The 16,270-nt window shown below is 41.0% G+C and overlaps 1 protein-coding gene across 1 annotated transcript; it reads right to left on the bottom strand.

Moving 5' to 3' along the window:
* Positions 1 to 440: 440 nt before the first annotated feature.
* Positions 441 to 14,499, bottom strand: copa (COPI coat complex subunit alpha). Its single transcript, XM_044368906.1, has 30 exons — positions 14,281 to 14,499; positions 13,590 to 13,703; positions 13,411 to 13,484; positions 12,627 to 12,707; positions 12,439 to 12,515; positions 11,714 to 11,823; positions 9,916 to 10,025; positions 9,212 to 9,311; positions 8,404 to 8,622; positions 7,901 to 8,051; positions 7,692 to 7,758; positions 7,496 to 7,571; positions 7,208 to 7,290; positions 6,699 to 6,924; positions 6,205 to 6,343; positions 5,709 to 5,871; positions 5,374 to 5,520; positions 4,894 to 5,083; positions 4,692 to 4,787; positions 4,371 to 4,459; positions 4,035 to 4,158; positions 3,575 to 3,664; positions 3,089 to 3,195; positions 2,723 to 2,869; positions 2,470 to 2,610; positions 2,085 to 2,267; positions 1,749 to 1,859; positions 1,483 to 1,644; positions 1,160 to 1,354; positions 441 to 874 (listed from the first exon to the last, which is right to left on the bottom strand). The coding sequence occupies exons 1-30, from the start codon at positions 14,318 to 14,320 to the stop codon at positions 815 to 817; spliced, it is 3,672 nt and encodes a 1,223-aa protein (XP_044224841.1). The 5' UTR covers positions 14,321 to 14,499; the 3' UTR covers positions 441 to 814.
* Between the last annotated feature and the right edge of the window lie 1,771 nt (positions 14,500 to 16,270).

Raw genomic sequence — 16,270 nt, 5'->3', positions numbered from 1 at the left:
ATTGTTGTTATGGTTTATATGCCTTAATGCTTATGAATGAATACTTTTCAATAAAAAGAATAAGAAAAAAGTTCATTTGTACTTTAGATAAACTGATTTATTTCATCCCAACACTTCCCCTCCAAGGTTTTTATTTTTCTGTGAGCAGTTTTTATTCTTTGTGTAGTTGTGTTCTTGTCTTGTGTTTCTTGTTCTCAGGCCTCTCTTGAAAAAGAGCTGCAATCTCAGTGAGACTTCCTGACTAAATAAAGGTTAAATAAATTTAAAAAAAATCTAAAGATCCATGTCATCATAATGCTTACCAAGGAGTGAGTCAACTCTGTAATCGTGTTACAGCCCTGTTGACTCAGCCCAGTTATTCATACACCACTTTTATATGCACAATAAAACCATATTCAAAGTCTCATTGACCAAAAAAACGCCACATAACACACAGACCCTTCATGTCCGTCATTCAACACTGATTTTTTATTTTATTTTTTCCAGATGCACGGAGCACAGCTGCTCACTTTGAATTATTCATCTCATACAAGTCAAAGAAGAGTTAACAGTAAGGTTTACAGCCCCTATAAAGCCACAGCACAGAGATGACGACGCAGCAGCACTTACAAGAAAAAGCTTTTTGCAGGATAGGTGGTGCACGGAGTTAAGATAGTTGAGAGGATTAAAAGGTTTAACATCATTGTGAGAAAACATACATATATCTCTGCTTCCATTTTTCTTGTTAATAACTGTATTATTTCTAAGGAATAAGTGTAGATGTGTTTCGCAGAACAGATTCTTCGTCCATTCGTCTCGTCCTCTTCAAATCCTCTTAACGGAACTGAAGTGGACTCACACGCAGACCGATCACGTCCTTACCGATCTCTGTCACCTGGGAAACGAGTTGAAATTAAAGGTTAGATTTTACAAGGCAGAAGAAATAATCAACTAATCTTTATGATAAAAGACAAGTGAACACTTAAAGATTTTAGCTGTTTATACTTTTTTATAATTAAATCTCAAATTATTGTCATTTTTTTTCGCTTCTTTCCAATTCTGAAGGTCTCATCAGTTTGCTTTTATAAATTTTCTTATAATCTAATCTATAATTTTAATTTAAGGGATTTAATTGAAGTTTTTCATGATCACTGGAGTTGTATGTGGCCCTCCAACCTACCTGTGTGACCCTGCAGATCTGGCCTTTGTACGTGGGGCAGTAGCAGGCTCCAGACAGTGGACACTTCTCGACTGGGCGCCCGCGGTACAGGGGGACAAAGGAAGCAGCGCACAGGTCAAATGGATTGTGGGGGTCGTAGTTCAACTGGTGGGCGTCTGTCAGGGTCTTCTCGCAGGCTGCCAAAATCTTGCGGGTCTGAGTGGAAAGGAGAGATTTAATTAGGCAATATTACACGAGAGGGTGTGTTTTACCGTCATTGTTGGCACGACAGTGATGTGGTCAGGAACGAAGCGCTTGTATATAAAAACGAAGCTGTAACCAACCTGCTGTGCAACATCTGGCTTCGGTCCGAGCTCGAGCAGGCGTCGTGCAAAGCCGGCAGCGGTCTTGAAGTTGCGCAGTTTAAAGAAGAGGTTCAGAGCCGTGCGCAACACCAGCACCATGTGGACTGGCTGGAGATTACAGTGAGTGAAATAAGCGGCCATCTGTAAGGAAAAAAAAACCCAAAACAAATTAGAAAACAGGGCTCAGGAATGAAACAGATGTATAAATACTGATCACTGTTTCAAGAGTAACAAAACAACGTTACCTCACAAAGCCTCTTCTGCTGATCCAAAGTGTCTTTAGGCAGCTTCTTCCTCTCTGTCTCCATGGTCAGACCTACGATGTACTCTTTGCAAATTGTGATCAGTTGCTGAGCCTGAAACACACACACACACACACACACACACACACAGATCCCAATCACACATTAAAAACATTGACATTTCATATATTTAGCAATATAGCTGAATGTTACTTATTTCAGTGCCAAATGTCAAATACACAGCTCACAGCAACATATCAGCTTTCGGGACACATTGAAATCTTTTAACTGCACTTGGATATTAAACCGATTCAGATTCAAAGAATGCCTGTTGCTCACCTCAGCAATCTCCTGCTTGTTATCAACCACGAGCAGTGGCACAGACAGCAGGATGGCTCTGAAGCGCTCGACGGCGTCCTCAAACCGCCCGGAAGTGGTCAGCTGGTAGCATTGCTGCAGACGGGCGATGAGGTCGGAGAGGCGCAGGCCCACAGCAGGGAGCCCCTGCTTTGCTCCACAGTCCTAAAGGAAATAGATATATAAATAACTTAACAGAAGAGCATGAACAAATGTAGGTAAAGAGTCAATTTTTCATTATAAATAAAACTAAAAGGCAACACCTCAAACAGCTGACATTCTCAAAGAAAGTGGAACATAAATTCACATCATTGACACACCTATAAGAAAGTTCTGTAACCATTAAGAGACAAGAAAACAGCCGTACCTTCCAGTTCCTCTGGGGATGGCCACGCAGGCAGGGCAGGGAGGGCAGACCCAGGTAACAGGTGCGGCCTCTGGACAGCGTCTGCATGAACAGTGACTTGTAGGGGCCGAAGCTCACGACTCCTACCTGGTCGTGGAGCAACTGTGATAGAGAAAGGGAAGCGGTAAGTGTGTGAGTAAACAGTGGCTTGGCCTCACCTCAAACATAACTGTATAAAAAGTTTATTTGAAGTAATATCACATTGTGAACATACTCTCATGGCAGTCTCGAAGGAACCAGCCAGGATGTGGTCCACCGGCAGCTGGGAGTTGTTGCACCACATCTGGGTCGGACTCATGCCCTTGGTGGGCGGGACGAAGAAGCCGTCTTCTGCTCCTCCACCTGCACCAGATGGCAAGTCCTGATGTGTTGGAAACAAGAATAAGATTTTGTTATAAAGACAGTTCGACATTCAGAATCATTGTCGCAGTGCACAAAATACCTTGTTTGTATAATGGACACTGATTGGCCAACTCAAAAAAAATTATGAGAAATGACAAGAACTTTATCAGCACTTGGGTCTAGTCTCAACCCTGGTTTTTGTTGGTGGTGGGATTTGTAAAGATGTAGCTCCACTCACCAGCTCTGGAGGAAGGTCCAGGTCTTCCTCCACCTCCCAGCCTCCTCCCTCCTCTTTCCCCATTCCTCCATCGTCTCCTAATCCTTCCTGAGCATCCATGAAGCCATCTGAGAGAAAGAGAAAGATGATGTTTGTGTACTGTTCTAAATGATACCGTCAGGGGCTAGTGTAGCCCTTTGAGGATCTCAGAGTATTTATTGATTTTTAGTGTTTATCCAGAGTAAGTGATTGTACTTTTTATTGTGGTATTTATGAGATATATGATGTGTAGTAATGTTGAATCATTTGTAGCTGTACAGTGGCAGTATAGTGTGTCCAAGGCAAATTTCCCCCCTGGGACATTAAAGTCTTATCTTATGCATTTTAATGTTAACAACAAAATTGTATAATTTATTAAATTATTCTGTGCAACACTGTAGTATTCATGATGTGGCCTAATTCACTCACCGAAGGGTTTGAAATATTCTTTAGTTACACTGAATTTACCTTCATCCAGCTGAAGCTCGGCATCGTCTCCCCAGCCCTCGCCTCCTGGAGCATCCATGTCCAGGTCGGCAGCCATCTGACCTGCTTTCCCTACAACAGAAAAACACTGTTCTCACTCTGGCAAAGTCAACCGCCACAGGTTTCATTTCATTTTATTTTTCCAACAGTTGTAAAGATAGAAAACACAGTTGCATATTAGAAGAGTTAACTGCCACAATCGATCAATCGTCTTTAATGAAAAGGACTTGAACACAGTAAAAGAAAATCACCCTTTAAGTTCTATTTTGTCTCCACTGTGACAGAGATAAAATAGCTTAAACACTGGTAAAGGATTAAGTTTCTCTTTAAGCTGCCATTTCTTTGAGTGTGCATGATTTTCTTGTCTTTGCTATATATGGTGATGTATCACCATCTTTAAATGCATGTACACATCTGTCATGTGTCAGGGCTGATGACTCACCCTTCGCTGCGATGGCTCCCTCAAAGAAGCCCTTTGATACAGTGAGCAGAGGCCAGTTGGTGTCCAGAGGGTTGATGGGTGGAGGAGGCTGCAGCAGCTCTGCATTGGGATCAACCTCCGGCACCTACGAGATACAAGATTAACGGTTATATTACAGAATGAGTGTTTTTATCCATTTTAGATGAGTGAATTTACTGTCAGAGGCTGAAATGCACATGACATGTTTTTAGGGCTAAAAGACAAACCAACCAGTAAGAACATAAATGTGAAAAAAAGCTTGCAAAAATGTTATAGCGCACTAGAAAAAAGCATGAAGAGAAAGTTTTCCAAACACACCGTCTCCTTTTCTGGGTCAAATGTCTCCTTTAGGGCCTCGGCCTCTTCATCCAGCCCATGAGTGGCTGCAGTCAGGTAAGCCAGAGACTCTGAGAACAGACACAAAGAGTTAAAACATGTTGGCTTCCTGTTCCAACAGCAGCACTGAGGGGTAAGCACATCTTTGATGTAGTGGAAATTAAAATTATTGTTTAGTTTTTATTAAAGTTAAAATTTTACCTGTTGTCATTGGTTACATTGCTCTAGCACTACAACCTGAGGTGAAGTATGCAGGTATGACATATTTCACAAATGTGTAATGAAGATGATGCTTAAACTCACTCTGTCCACAGTTCTTCAGGATGCGGACCCTCTCGCTGACGTCTCCCAGGTAGAGAGCTGCCTGGTAGTGACCGCTCATGTCCTTCCTGATCTCAGCTATAAATGACGAGTACACAGATATTAGATAAGTTTCCTGACGTACCGGACACACAAATCAAATCACCACATCATTTGCATTAAAAAAAACCACTAAATTCCTCACCAATCTTCATCATCTTGCGCAGCTTGGCCAAGTTGCCAGTGATGAGGTAGAGGAAGGTGAGCTTGTCAAAGTTCTTGGTTCTCTGGTAGCACATTTCCACAACCTGGTGGTGACCCTGCAGCAGTGCTGCCTCACCCAGACGCTCCCAGCAGCTGCGCTCATCCAGGGCCTTGGCTGCCTCCAGTGCCACCTGAAGCACACAGAGAGAGAAAGCGTGAGAGATGTTTTTCATTATACAGTTACAGCATCTCACAACTAAGCATATATAAGTGCAGACTCTGTTAAGAACATAAAGACTATTGCTTAACTGTAGATTAAGTTCCCACTAGGATACTGCATCTCTATTTCCCTCTCTGATCTGATTTGATCAGCCCACTACCCTCATTTCAACCACTAACCAGTAAAATTACAACACTGAAATTAAGGAAAAATGTTAATATAAGGGAGTGAAGTAATTTTGGCTTATGATGGCCGGCCTACCTCGATGTTGCCACACTCCAGAGCCAAACTAAAGCGGGTCTTCTCATCTTTGACAAAGTGCAGCGCCACCTCAGGATAGCCCTTCTTCTGCAGGTAAGCAATGATTGACTGGCCCACCAGCTTGGCATTACGCACCATGTGGAGCACCTGGGCGGGACAAAGATAAAGAGGAATTCTGTCAAAACCTGTATTTGGGATGTAAATGCTCAAAAATGTCAATGAAATAGAATTTAGCCCACAATAATTAAGTAATTTCATTTATTAATATTGCAAAGACACAGGTACAGTATACTCCGATCATCCTTTCACATAGACAGCGGTCATTAAGCACCCACCTCATCATATTTACGGTTGACTAAGGCCAGTTTGAAGCGGTATTCTGTGGGGTCAATGGTGAGGACGCGTGGCCTGCACTCCCTGTCCAGACAGTAAACACTGTTGCCTCTCACACGGGTCACATAGATGGGCAAGTCCAGAGTCCTGATGATGCCATGATCACTACAAGGAAACACAGTAAAAATATAATGTTGAAAGGCTTTAAAAACACCCCGTCAACACTTGATGTGTAAGGCGTTCTGCTTTTCAAACCTTTGAATCTAACTCTGGAGGTTATCGTGTTTGGAAAAAGTCTGAGATTAGATTGGATAAGCTTGCCAACTCTTCAAGCTGTTCCGCAAATATCTTACCGAGGTCTTAAATATTTAATTTGGTGATCAAAGCTATATTGACAATCTTCCGCTGTTGAATGTACAAAGTGGAGGCGATTTACGTGCCCTGATACCAGACTTCTGTTAAATGTTGTGTTAAATGAATCACATCAGGAGCGCATACCCAGAGGTGAGGGCGTATTTGATGTGGTTGGAGGTGGTGTAGATAAAGACTCCGCTCTCGTCCCAGGCTCCACTCTTCACTCTGATGTTCTCGTGAATGTTGCACAGACTCTCCAGCTTACGGTTGCAAATCATGATGGCTGAGGGACGAAAAGAGACACAGGAGATTTAGACTTTTTTGTTTGTTTTGTTATAACACCATCATTTCCAAGTCAAACTCATTTAAATGTACTTATCCTTTAATTAACTGCTTATCAGTGCTTGTGCCAACATTCACAAATCACTCTTCCACAAACTAAACCTTTAAAATATAGCATCCTCTTCTTTGCATGAGTTACCCTTCAGCACAAATTGATGCAAAACATTCAGACGGGTAATGTTTCAGAGCCTCAGTCCTGGCCTCGTAACAAGTTTAGAGGACATGAGATAAAGATGCTGTAGCTCTGTGATAAACATCTTTGTCTGTACCTACATAAATCACTCTTATCTACCCACCGTGTTTAGCCAGCAGAGCCACGTGGCTGGTGTCAGCGCTCCACACCACGTATTTGACCTTGGCGATCTTGACGGTGGCCAGCGAGCGTTTCTGCTGCACGTCGAACAGCGTGACGCCGTCGGCATCTCTCAGCAGCAGCGAGCCCGTCCCCGCGTAGAAGATTTCTTCGCAGCTCGGCACCTGAACTTTCTTCACTATTTCATTCTTCAGGTTCTTAATCAGCAGCTACAAAAGAGAGGAAGTGTTATAATTAATGACTGGATCAAGACAGAGACATTAAATAAGTGACAGACATACAGAAAGAGATGTTATTAAGCTTGATGATCCAGGATTGTTCTTCACAATGATCGATATCAAAACGTAGATGGCAGAACAACATTTTGTCAAACATCTTCTAATTCTTTTCTTCTAAAGGGGGAAAAAAAAAGTCTCTCTTTGCAAAAACTACAGAGAATATTATTCTTTTTCAATGCATTTCTATACTTTCTAGACCTGCAAATGGACTTACAGAGTGCATACGGTCCAGGACAGCAAATCGGTTCCTGGCCACCCAGACTGCTGTCAGACCAGAGGACCTCTTCCCCTCCGGCGCTGAGAGACGACAGAATCAGTCTTACTTTAGTTGCCACATGCGGTATATTTAACAGGGATCTAACTTGTTGGATTTCATAAATGTTACATAGTTACTGTTCATAAAGAGGGAAATATGAATGGCAAATAATTTACAGTTAACAAAAGAAAGTGATGTAAAGTGTGGAAAACTGTATGATTTTGTTGACTTAAGGTGTTTCAGTACCATCAGGGTTCTGAGAGTCACTTTCTTTGGGAATAGAGTACAGGTCATAGGTGCTGTTCTCCAGATTGGTTGCCCTCTGCAGGAGATAAAGAGTATTACATGAAGAGTATTACATAAAACACATGGAAAACAATGAATTTAGGTATCTGAACAAACAGTTAGTGATTAATGTGTGTTTTGATTGAGAGATACTTACAGTGCAGAGCAGGACAGCGTTCTCAGCTGGGTTGTAAGACATGCTGAACACTGGAAACTTGGACCCACTACAATAAGATAATATATAAAACACAACAGTTGGCTTCTTTCTCTTTCTTATTACACTTACTTGCATCCAAATAGTTCCACTTGTAAGAATGAGGGGTGGGGTGGTTGCGCTGCATGCCACAACATCTACAGATTACTTACCTGCGTAGCTGCATGACAGCAGTGTCCTTGCTGCTGTTGAAGTCCAGCTGGCGGAGGAAACGGTCCTTGACGTAGTACAGCATGTTGCCGTGGACGGCGTATGCTGGACGCTCACGCTCCAGCTTGAAAACGATCATGCCACTGTCATGACCTGAAAGACAAACAGACCGTCTTTCAGTGTGATAGTCCATCTGCATCACAGGAAGGTGCCTGTTTTACTGGCAGAAAGTCTAAAATGTTCAAATCTTACATACACAGTGGTTTTAAATGTTGCTGTTTTTACTGGCATGGCAATAAAGCACAGAAAACAGATTGTTTTCAGGAGGGACATGTCAGTTATGAATGTCATGCTTACTAGCATGACAAATAAAGTAACGAGATGGTTTCTTTATTGGTGTTCAGAGGCTGGATGATCTGTAAACTTATATACTCTACAACAAGTAACTTAGACTTCCTTTCACTTTGTTAAATGTGTACAGATGCAGATCATCATCACCACCTACCAGCAGCAAACAGGTTGAGGTTTGGGTGAGCTCCCAGCACCCAGAAGCGATCGTGGTCCCGGCGGAAGGTCTGGACTCCGGTCCTCTTGGACATATCCCACACCCGAATGCTCTTGTCCTCAGAGTTGGACAGGATGAGCTCCTGACGTGGGTGGAAGACGGCACAGGACACATTGTTGTAGTGACCGCGGCACGTATCCAGCTCCCATGCCTTGGATTCTGGAACGAGGGATGAAAGAGAGACCATTGAGGAGGTGATAAGGATGGAAAGAGATGCGAAAGAAATGGGAACACTGGGTTTTCAGAGGAAATCTGAGTCAGCAGAAGGAGAAATGCATCAACAAAAATATGAAACATTGGTGCAAGTTCTTGAAAATGCAGTGAGAACGAAAGTACAACTGGAGACAATCACTGAGGTATTTAACTATTAATGAAAGTCTTTCAGTGCATACAGAGGTTCACTGACTAGCCTGAATCAATTTTTTTTTTTTTTTTTTTTTTTTTTTACAAAAAGTTATGTAATAATAAATTTATCACTATTTATAATTGGCCAACAAACATCATATACACATAACTGGTGCACTAAGTGAAGAAATACAGATGTGTTGTTATTGTTCCATGTCATCCTGGGTGAAAAGCTTAATTTCAATTATGACACTCACTTGGATGATGGACCCTGCTTGTGAGTGACAAACAACGGCCAAAAAAACAAAATAAATTAGAAAATAGTCAACAGAGCTTCAGTTTTAATGGACGTGAGGCAGCGAATTGTTGACGGACGTTAACTAGTGTCTTCTGAGTCACTCACCATTCATCCTCCAGATCTTGACCTGCCTGTCGTCGGCTCCAGACACGATGAGAGGCATGCTGGGGTGGAAGGCTGCCCAGTTGACCCCCCGGTCATGACCCTGGACAGACACACAACCTCAAGTCACACCAATCCAAACAGAAATCCAGCATTTGTGGCAGCAGTGTGGCTTAATGACCACTAAAACACTTGCTTTCCTCTTACTACTTATCTAGTTTAACATCAAATTTAGAATTTCAAAAACCTGTTTATTAAAAGCAACAGAAAAATATATTAAATCCATATGTTATTAACCAAACCTGATGTATTTTTATGTCGTTGGGCTGGACATTTCTTCACCTCAGGGATAACAGATCAGGACTCAAACAGACCAACATGAAATAAACAACCTCCTTTCGCTAAATAAAACCCAAACATTAATTGATCTGATATTTCTCACGAACAGGATGGAAAACTTGGAAGTCAGTAGCAACTTGAAAAAATTACCTTACAGTACTTGCTTGTTTCCCTTTGGCTTTACAGTGGAAGACATATATTTCATGTTTTTATACTAATGTAGCAAATTTTAGTACTACTAGTGTTACAAGGGGGATTTTTAATATCTTAAACAAAGGATAGATTAAAGATTTTCTTCCTTTTCACCTGTGAAAAGGTTTATGCCTTCAAATGAAAACAAAATCTTACATATAAAACTCGCCGCTCACCTCAAGGACGTGCTTAACGACAGCATCTGATGCACCGAACAAGTCAACACCAGAGATGCCGCGAACATCCGTCTCCACAGCGCCAGGAGACAGGTTCTTCTTCCTCAGACCTGGAACCAACATTCAGAGCACCACGTGCAAGGGGGGGGGAGGGGAGCCATATTGATGTTACACAGGGCACAACCACAGTACAGGGGGGAGGAAGAAAAACATCGAAACAAGATACAAGTTAACAAAATAATCAGATATGAAGAAAGATCACGGGAGAAAAGAGACTCCAGAGAGGAATTTTATGGACTGTTGGACCACTGAACACACACACAGGGTTGAAACACACCAACACAACCTCTGCTCTCTCATTTCCTGCCAACTTGAGTCTGGAAACAATCATCATTGTAGCAGTGTTGTTGATCGGGTTAATGAATCGCTCACATGACGGAAGAAAGTTACTCGTGATTTGATTGGACAGCAGTGTGAGATTACTCGCAGACTCAAATGAGATCAGGAAAAAAAAAATAGTTTGAGAAAACACAGATCGCGTTCGTGATTCCTGCCCATCGAAACGATGCGGTGAACAGACAGTTCAGCAGTGTAAAGAGATGACATGGGGGGAAGGAAATAGCACTAGGAACCCATGTGCAGGTGTGGATGTTTCCAGGGAAGAGCATGGGATAAGGAGACACAGGGAGTGCGTGGACTCGGCTGATGGGGATGGGGTGGTGGTGGCTGGTGGCTGGTGTTGTAAAGACGTGCTCTGATGGGGCGTTGGATGTCAGGAATATGAGTAAGAGTTGGAAGTTACGTTTCCGTCAGGATGTTTGAGTCACATGCAGAGTTAATAGATTCTGACATGTCACAGATATAGGTTAGCAATGACAATGTGGAAACTTGTCAAGAAATATAAACATTGTTGTATATTTCATGTTATATTTTGGGGTAGTAGAGCCAGCCATGCAAGTATCATGCCAGGGGTACTTTAAAAACATTTAGCATCAGACCTAAAGAAGATTAAGTGTATAAAAGATGCAGTTTCAAACCAGTTAGTAGTCATGGCTATTGTTTTTCTTGATACCTATAAACCAATGCAAAGAAGTAGTACAATAACACTATGGGAAGCAGAATGGGCTTTCTATAAAGTGAGTACGAGTGCAAAGTGATCCTTTTAACATGGACAGTCGAGCATGTAGATTGAACAGCCTGCTGTGATGTCACGTGATCTAGAAGTTCACAAACATGGACGGAGGGAAGCAAACATGCTCAGTGCAAGAAGAGGAATCCCCAGGACAGGCAACAGTCACATTTTTCCACATCTTTTGCATGTTCATGTGTAGGAAAGTGAGATGTGAGCCAATTAATGGTTTAGTTAGTGGAAAGACAAGAAACAAGAAGCAAGAAACACCATCAACAAACATATTAAGAGCATGCAGAGGCACAGAAACACCTCTCCCATTTTCTATTTGCTAAGCTTTTTATCAACCACATCTTTCCATTCTATGAACCCTGTGTTTGTTAAAAATGCTTATTTATAGTGCAGTATTTCACCCTAACATACTGAACCATAAATCATTTTTTCTGGTAATAAACTCCTTGACTGTCTTTCCTGAGAGGAGAGGTGTTTCTGCAAACAGCCCACAGAGATTTGTCCTCTACAGTCGGAGAGGAAGAGGAGGGTCCAGGACTCAACATTGGTCCTGTTCCTGCTTCTTCCTCGTCCTTTGTACCACTCTGCCCCCCCCCCCTTCCACACCTCCCTCAACCCAACCCAATCTCCTCTGGTCAACTGTCCCCTGACCCTCACCGGAGATATCCCACACTCGCACGGTCTGGTCCAGACTGGCTGACACCACCAGGTCCTCAGATGGATGGAACTGGGCGCACATCACATAGTGATTATGGCCAGTCAGCACGCTGTGGGTGAGAATAAGGGAAACACAATATTGATGACTGATAATAATTAAAATGATTCCTCTGAAAGTTAAGCAGTGGCTGAGGTTTCTTGAGCAGTCTGAGCTATGTACAAATTAAATGTAATAACATAAAAACCAATAAAAGGCAGCATATTCAAAAGTTTTAAGTATAAACGCGGGAACAGAGATAGTGAAGTGGAATCAAGACTCGTCTATACACGTGATATCATCTCACTTGAACATCAAATCTGAGGACTTTTCAGACTTTTCTGGAAAATCCTTCATCTTAAACCTGCTGCTGCATCATCATAAATATCTATCAGTGTTACCCTCATTGTGTGAATAGTTGCTATGATGAAACTGATTTTTGTATTATGATGATTTGACTGATACAATAATCAAATTCCTTTAAGAGCAATTTGCTAATTCACTCAACTTTAAAGGCGTTATCTTCTGTATTCCAGGAACTTGTAAATAAGTCAAATTCCCAATGTAAGTTTTTTCACTTTGTGCGTTATAAACCCTAACAATGATCTTTTAAAATAATGCCTGTTGTTGTGAGCAATTTCATACTTTCTGATGAATACAGGTGAAACAGTTAATTTCAGTGTCTTACCAGACACAAGTCCTGGACTGCCAGTTCCAGATGCGGATGGTCTGGTCATCTGAGGCACTCAGAATCCAGGGGTACTCCTACAGAGAGAGTGATGATTTAATCAGTGAATTTTAGACTCTGGACGTTGAAATCGTCGATGAGAACAAAGGAAGCAGATGTAAACATTTTTAAGCGGCAGACCAACTCACATGGTGAAAGAAGGTGGTTCTGATGTAGTCGAGGTGTCCAAGGAGGGTGAAGAGGCACCGTCTCAGCTTGTAGTTCCACACCTTGTCAAAACAGAATAAACTTTATTGGCCAAGTATGTTGACATAAACAAGGAGTTTGCCTCCTGTTATCAGTAGCTCTCAATATACAGTAGGGTCCAAAAGTCTGAGACCACTTTCCCATTGGTACTGGTACTGTATGTATTGTACATACAGGGTTGTGGCACAGGTAATGTGAGAGTGCATGGCAGTGCAAAGACTGCTGGGAATGTTTCTATGGATATAGAGAGGTGGTTTTAAATGCATATGTTAAGTGTTTATGTACATATACAGTATATACAGTCAACAGAAATACTTTTACAGTTTTTACATATATGGCATTGTCTAATTATTTGGAATACTCATTTGGTAGATGCTTTCATTCCTAACCTTAATAGTACCATACAAACTGTTAAACATGACTCTTTCCTGACTACCTCTGACAGATATTATAATTCTAAATATTTGAACTTATAATATCAGAATAGAACATTTGCTCAGATACAGGCATCAAGAAAATGCACCAAACACCAAATAATGGATGTTATTTGATCAAACATGTCAGCTTCATAACACCAGGGACAAGATAGAAACAAAGCCAAGACTTTATCGCTCTATCCCTGACCAAGTCTAATATGTTGCATTTTAAAATAGACGAGAGTGTTGTCAATACACCTAAACCTATATAATATTTTTTCCTGACATGTCAGTGCCACAGAAGTCTCACCTTGATTTTATAGTCATCTCCTCCAGACACAAACAGGGGCTGCTGTTTGTGGAAATCAATTCCTCTGACAGGACCTGTGAAAGAAGCCACATTAAAAAAATACAATTTGTATCCATCAAGAATACACTGTGAGAAAAATGAAACAGTAACATACTACATCTGCCACATCTCTGTCTTACCATCGTGCTCGTCAAACTTGTCAATCAGTGTGCACATCCGATAGTCCCACAGCTGGATGACACCGTTGTGCAAACTAGCAAGAACCCATGGCCTCTTGGGATGGAAGCTCAGGCCTGAAATTCAAAACAATGAACATACTTTTTCAAAGGCCAATGTCACTTGAAAATAACCATTTAGAATTGCAGCCGATTAAGGATTTCTAGTTATATGACAGCAAAGGAACCATATGTAGTCTGGTTTAAATAGGTCAGTTACGTTAGCTTGCTAAATGAGGAAACGTACACGTCGCTTTCATTCATAAACACCAGCGGTGGAAGAAGTATTCAGATCCTTTAATTAAGTACAACTAACTAAAAGTAGAAATACCGTCGTCTAAAAATACTCCATTACAAGTAAAAGTCCTGAATTCAAAATGTTACTTGAGTGAAAGTACAGTATGTACCTCAAAATTGTACTAGAATAGCTGAGTAAATGTACTTAGTTACTTTCCACACCTGCTTAAAGACTAACCTTGCACACAAAGCCTGACTGACATTATTAAAGTTACGGTCTGTAATATTAAGCATTTAACCTTGTAAAATGAGAAATAGAGTTAGTAACACACACAGTATTAGAAGATCATTTAAATAACTTAACCTAACAACGTCAGCTAGCTAAAGTTAGCTTCCATGCTAACTGCAGCAAACTCACCTTTAACACGGGCCGACTTCGTTTCAAATTTGGTTAACATTATCACGGGGCAGGTGCACAGGTCGCTATCTTAATATTGTAGTAAGATATGATTCCACACGATGCATAGAAATACATAAAATATCGCAAACAGTTTGAGTCCGGCGGCCGGATCGCCGTCGCCCGTTTAGCTGAATCTCCTCTTCCCTGACACGTAGCTCGCTTTGTCTTCCGGCTGTGAACAATAAAGTTTTACAATGAGACGTTGACGCCTTTGGTTGACGCAGAAAGCTCCACGACGGCGGCAGATAGAAATTCAACACATAGATCTGAACTGCTAATTTAATGTTGTCAGAACTGCTCTAAAGAGCCCATTTCTGCACAGTCATAATTCTTCTTCTTCTTCGTTGATTTTTAGAGGTGGTTTACATCCAAAATGTTGCATTGCCGCCTCCTACTGAATTGAAAATAAGACTAAATTCTCCTATCTAATCTAAATAATGATATATTAAATAAAAATAAATAAAGGTCTTCCCCAGCCCTCATCCCATTCTCTAATATCATTTCTGTCTAAGCTCTGAGAGGGCCTGAAAGCCTCTCTCAACAGCCCCTGCACCACCTCTTCTGTAATTTCCACAATATCCAGAAACTTTCTCTCTGCAACAACAACTTTCTCAGATTTCCTTTCTGCCTCAGCGGCACAGTTAATCACTATGGCCAGAAATGCTAACAACTTAAACTTATCCTTGCAAAAACACTATTCATCATGCTTCCTAACTGATTTGTTCTTTTGTCAACAGCCTGGTTTAAAGAGGTTAAAATTTACAACAAAATACACAATAACACTACATTAGATTTCATACATACAGTTATAATGCTCCAAGAATTTTTTTTTTAAAGAAATCTGATTTTATTGCCTACCTCTTCTATTCTCAGTGTATGTACACTAGATGATTCATGTTTCCACTTCATATTTGTGTAAATTGCATACTGGACAACAATTGGCGCCAAACTAGTTGTGATGTCACAAATCCTGCTCATAGGCCCGCCCCTAAAATCTGATTTTCAATGAGCTCAGAGAAACTTTCCTCCTTCAGCAGATGAATGTGAAAAGAGCCTTTCAGTGTCAAACTCTGCATAGTGAAGCTCAAACATCCAACTGAAGGAACAAGAAGCAAAATACATTCTTGAGTGTAGGGAGACTGTAAAGTATTGCAGTAGAAGTACATAAGTATTATGAGCTTGATGTAGTTTAAGTATTGTAGTAAAAGTAGTGGTTTGGTCCCTCTGACTGATATATTATTACATATGACATCATTAGATTATTAATACTGAAGCATCCGTGTTAGAGCAGTATGTTACTGTTGTGGCTGCTGGAGGTGGAGCTAGTTTTACTTTATATACAGTTAGTTAGTTTAGTCCAGTGGTTCCCAACCTAGGGGTCGGGTCCCTCCAGAGGGTCACTAGATAAATCTGAGGAGTTGTGAGATGATTAAAGGAGCTTTTGGTCCCATGAGCTTTAAAGTGATCTTAAAGAGCTAAAAAAAAAAAATTACAATTCCACAGCAATTGTGCAAACTGCATCTGCTGGTGAAGCTTATGTTAATATGATCAGCGGCACCAGAAAAGCTACTAAACGGACCTTTAGTGAGATTGTTTTCTCAACTTCTGTTTCCAAGGTCAAGAATGGACTTTAAACCTCGGCTATACTGTTTCTACCTGTAGCGGAATAATCATTTAGACGGTGAGCTTTAAAGTTCATTCTTGACTTTACAAACTGCAGTTGTAAAATAAATAAATCTTAACTCCAAGTTCAATTATTTAAAAAGAAACAGTCCTTTATTCAAAATCTCAAAATTTCTGAAAGTTCAGAAGTATTACCAGCAAACTAAAAGCACTCATTATGCACCAAACCTCATCAATGTTGTATTATTATTATTGTGTACACTGTATTTTGATGATGTAGTAGGTTGAGGTGAAGCTAAATTAAACTACTTAAACACCTCAACAA

Source organism: Thunnus albacares, chromosome 12, assembly GCF_914725855.1.
Source record: "Thunnus albacares chromosome 12, fThuAlb1.1, whole genome shotgun sequence".
NCBI classification, from domain to species: domain Eukaryota; kingdom Metazoa; phylum Chordata; class Actinopteri; order Scombriformes; family Scombridae; genus Thunnus; species Thunnus albacares.
This window is presented reverse-complemented; position numbering and strand designations above follow the sequence as displayed.

What these genes read in the sequence shown, in the direction of transcription:
- copa (XM_044368906.1), bottom strand. Translation starts at nt 14,320, where the DNA reads ATGTTAACCAAATTTGAAACGAAGTCGGCCCGTGTTAAAG. An exon ending in TCGTTAAGCACGTCCTTGAG is followed by an intron (nt 9,312 to 9,915) that starts GTGAGCGGCGAG and finishes GTGTCTGTCCAG; the next exon opens with GGTCATGACCGGGGGGTCAA. An exon ending in AGCAGAAGAGGCTTTGTGAG is followed by an intron (nt 1,645 to 1,748) that starts GTAACGTTGTTT and finishes TTTTCCTTACAG; the next exon opens with ATGGCCGCTTATTTCACTCA.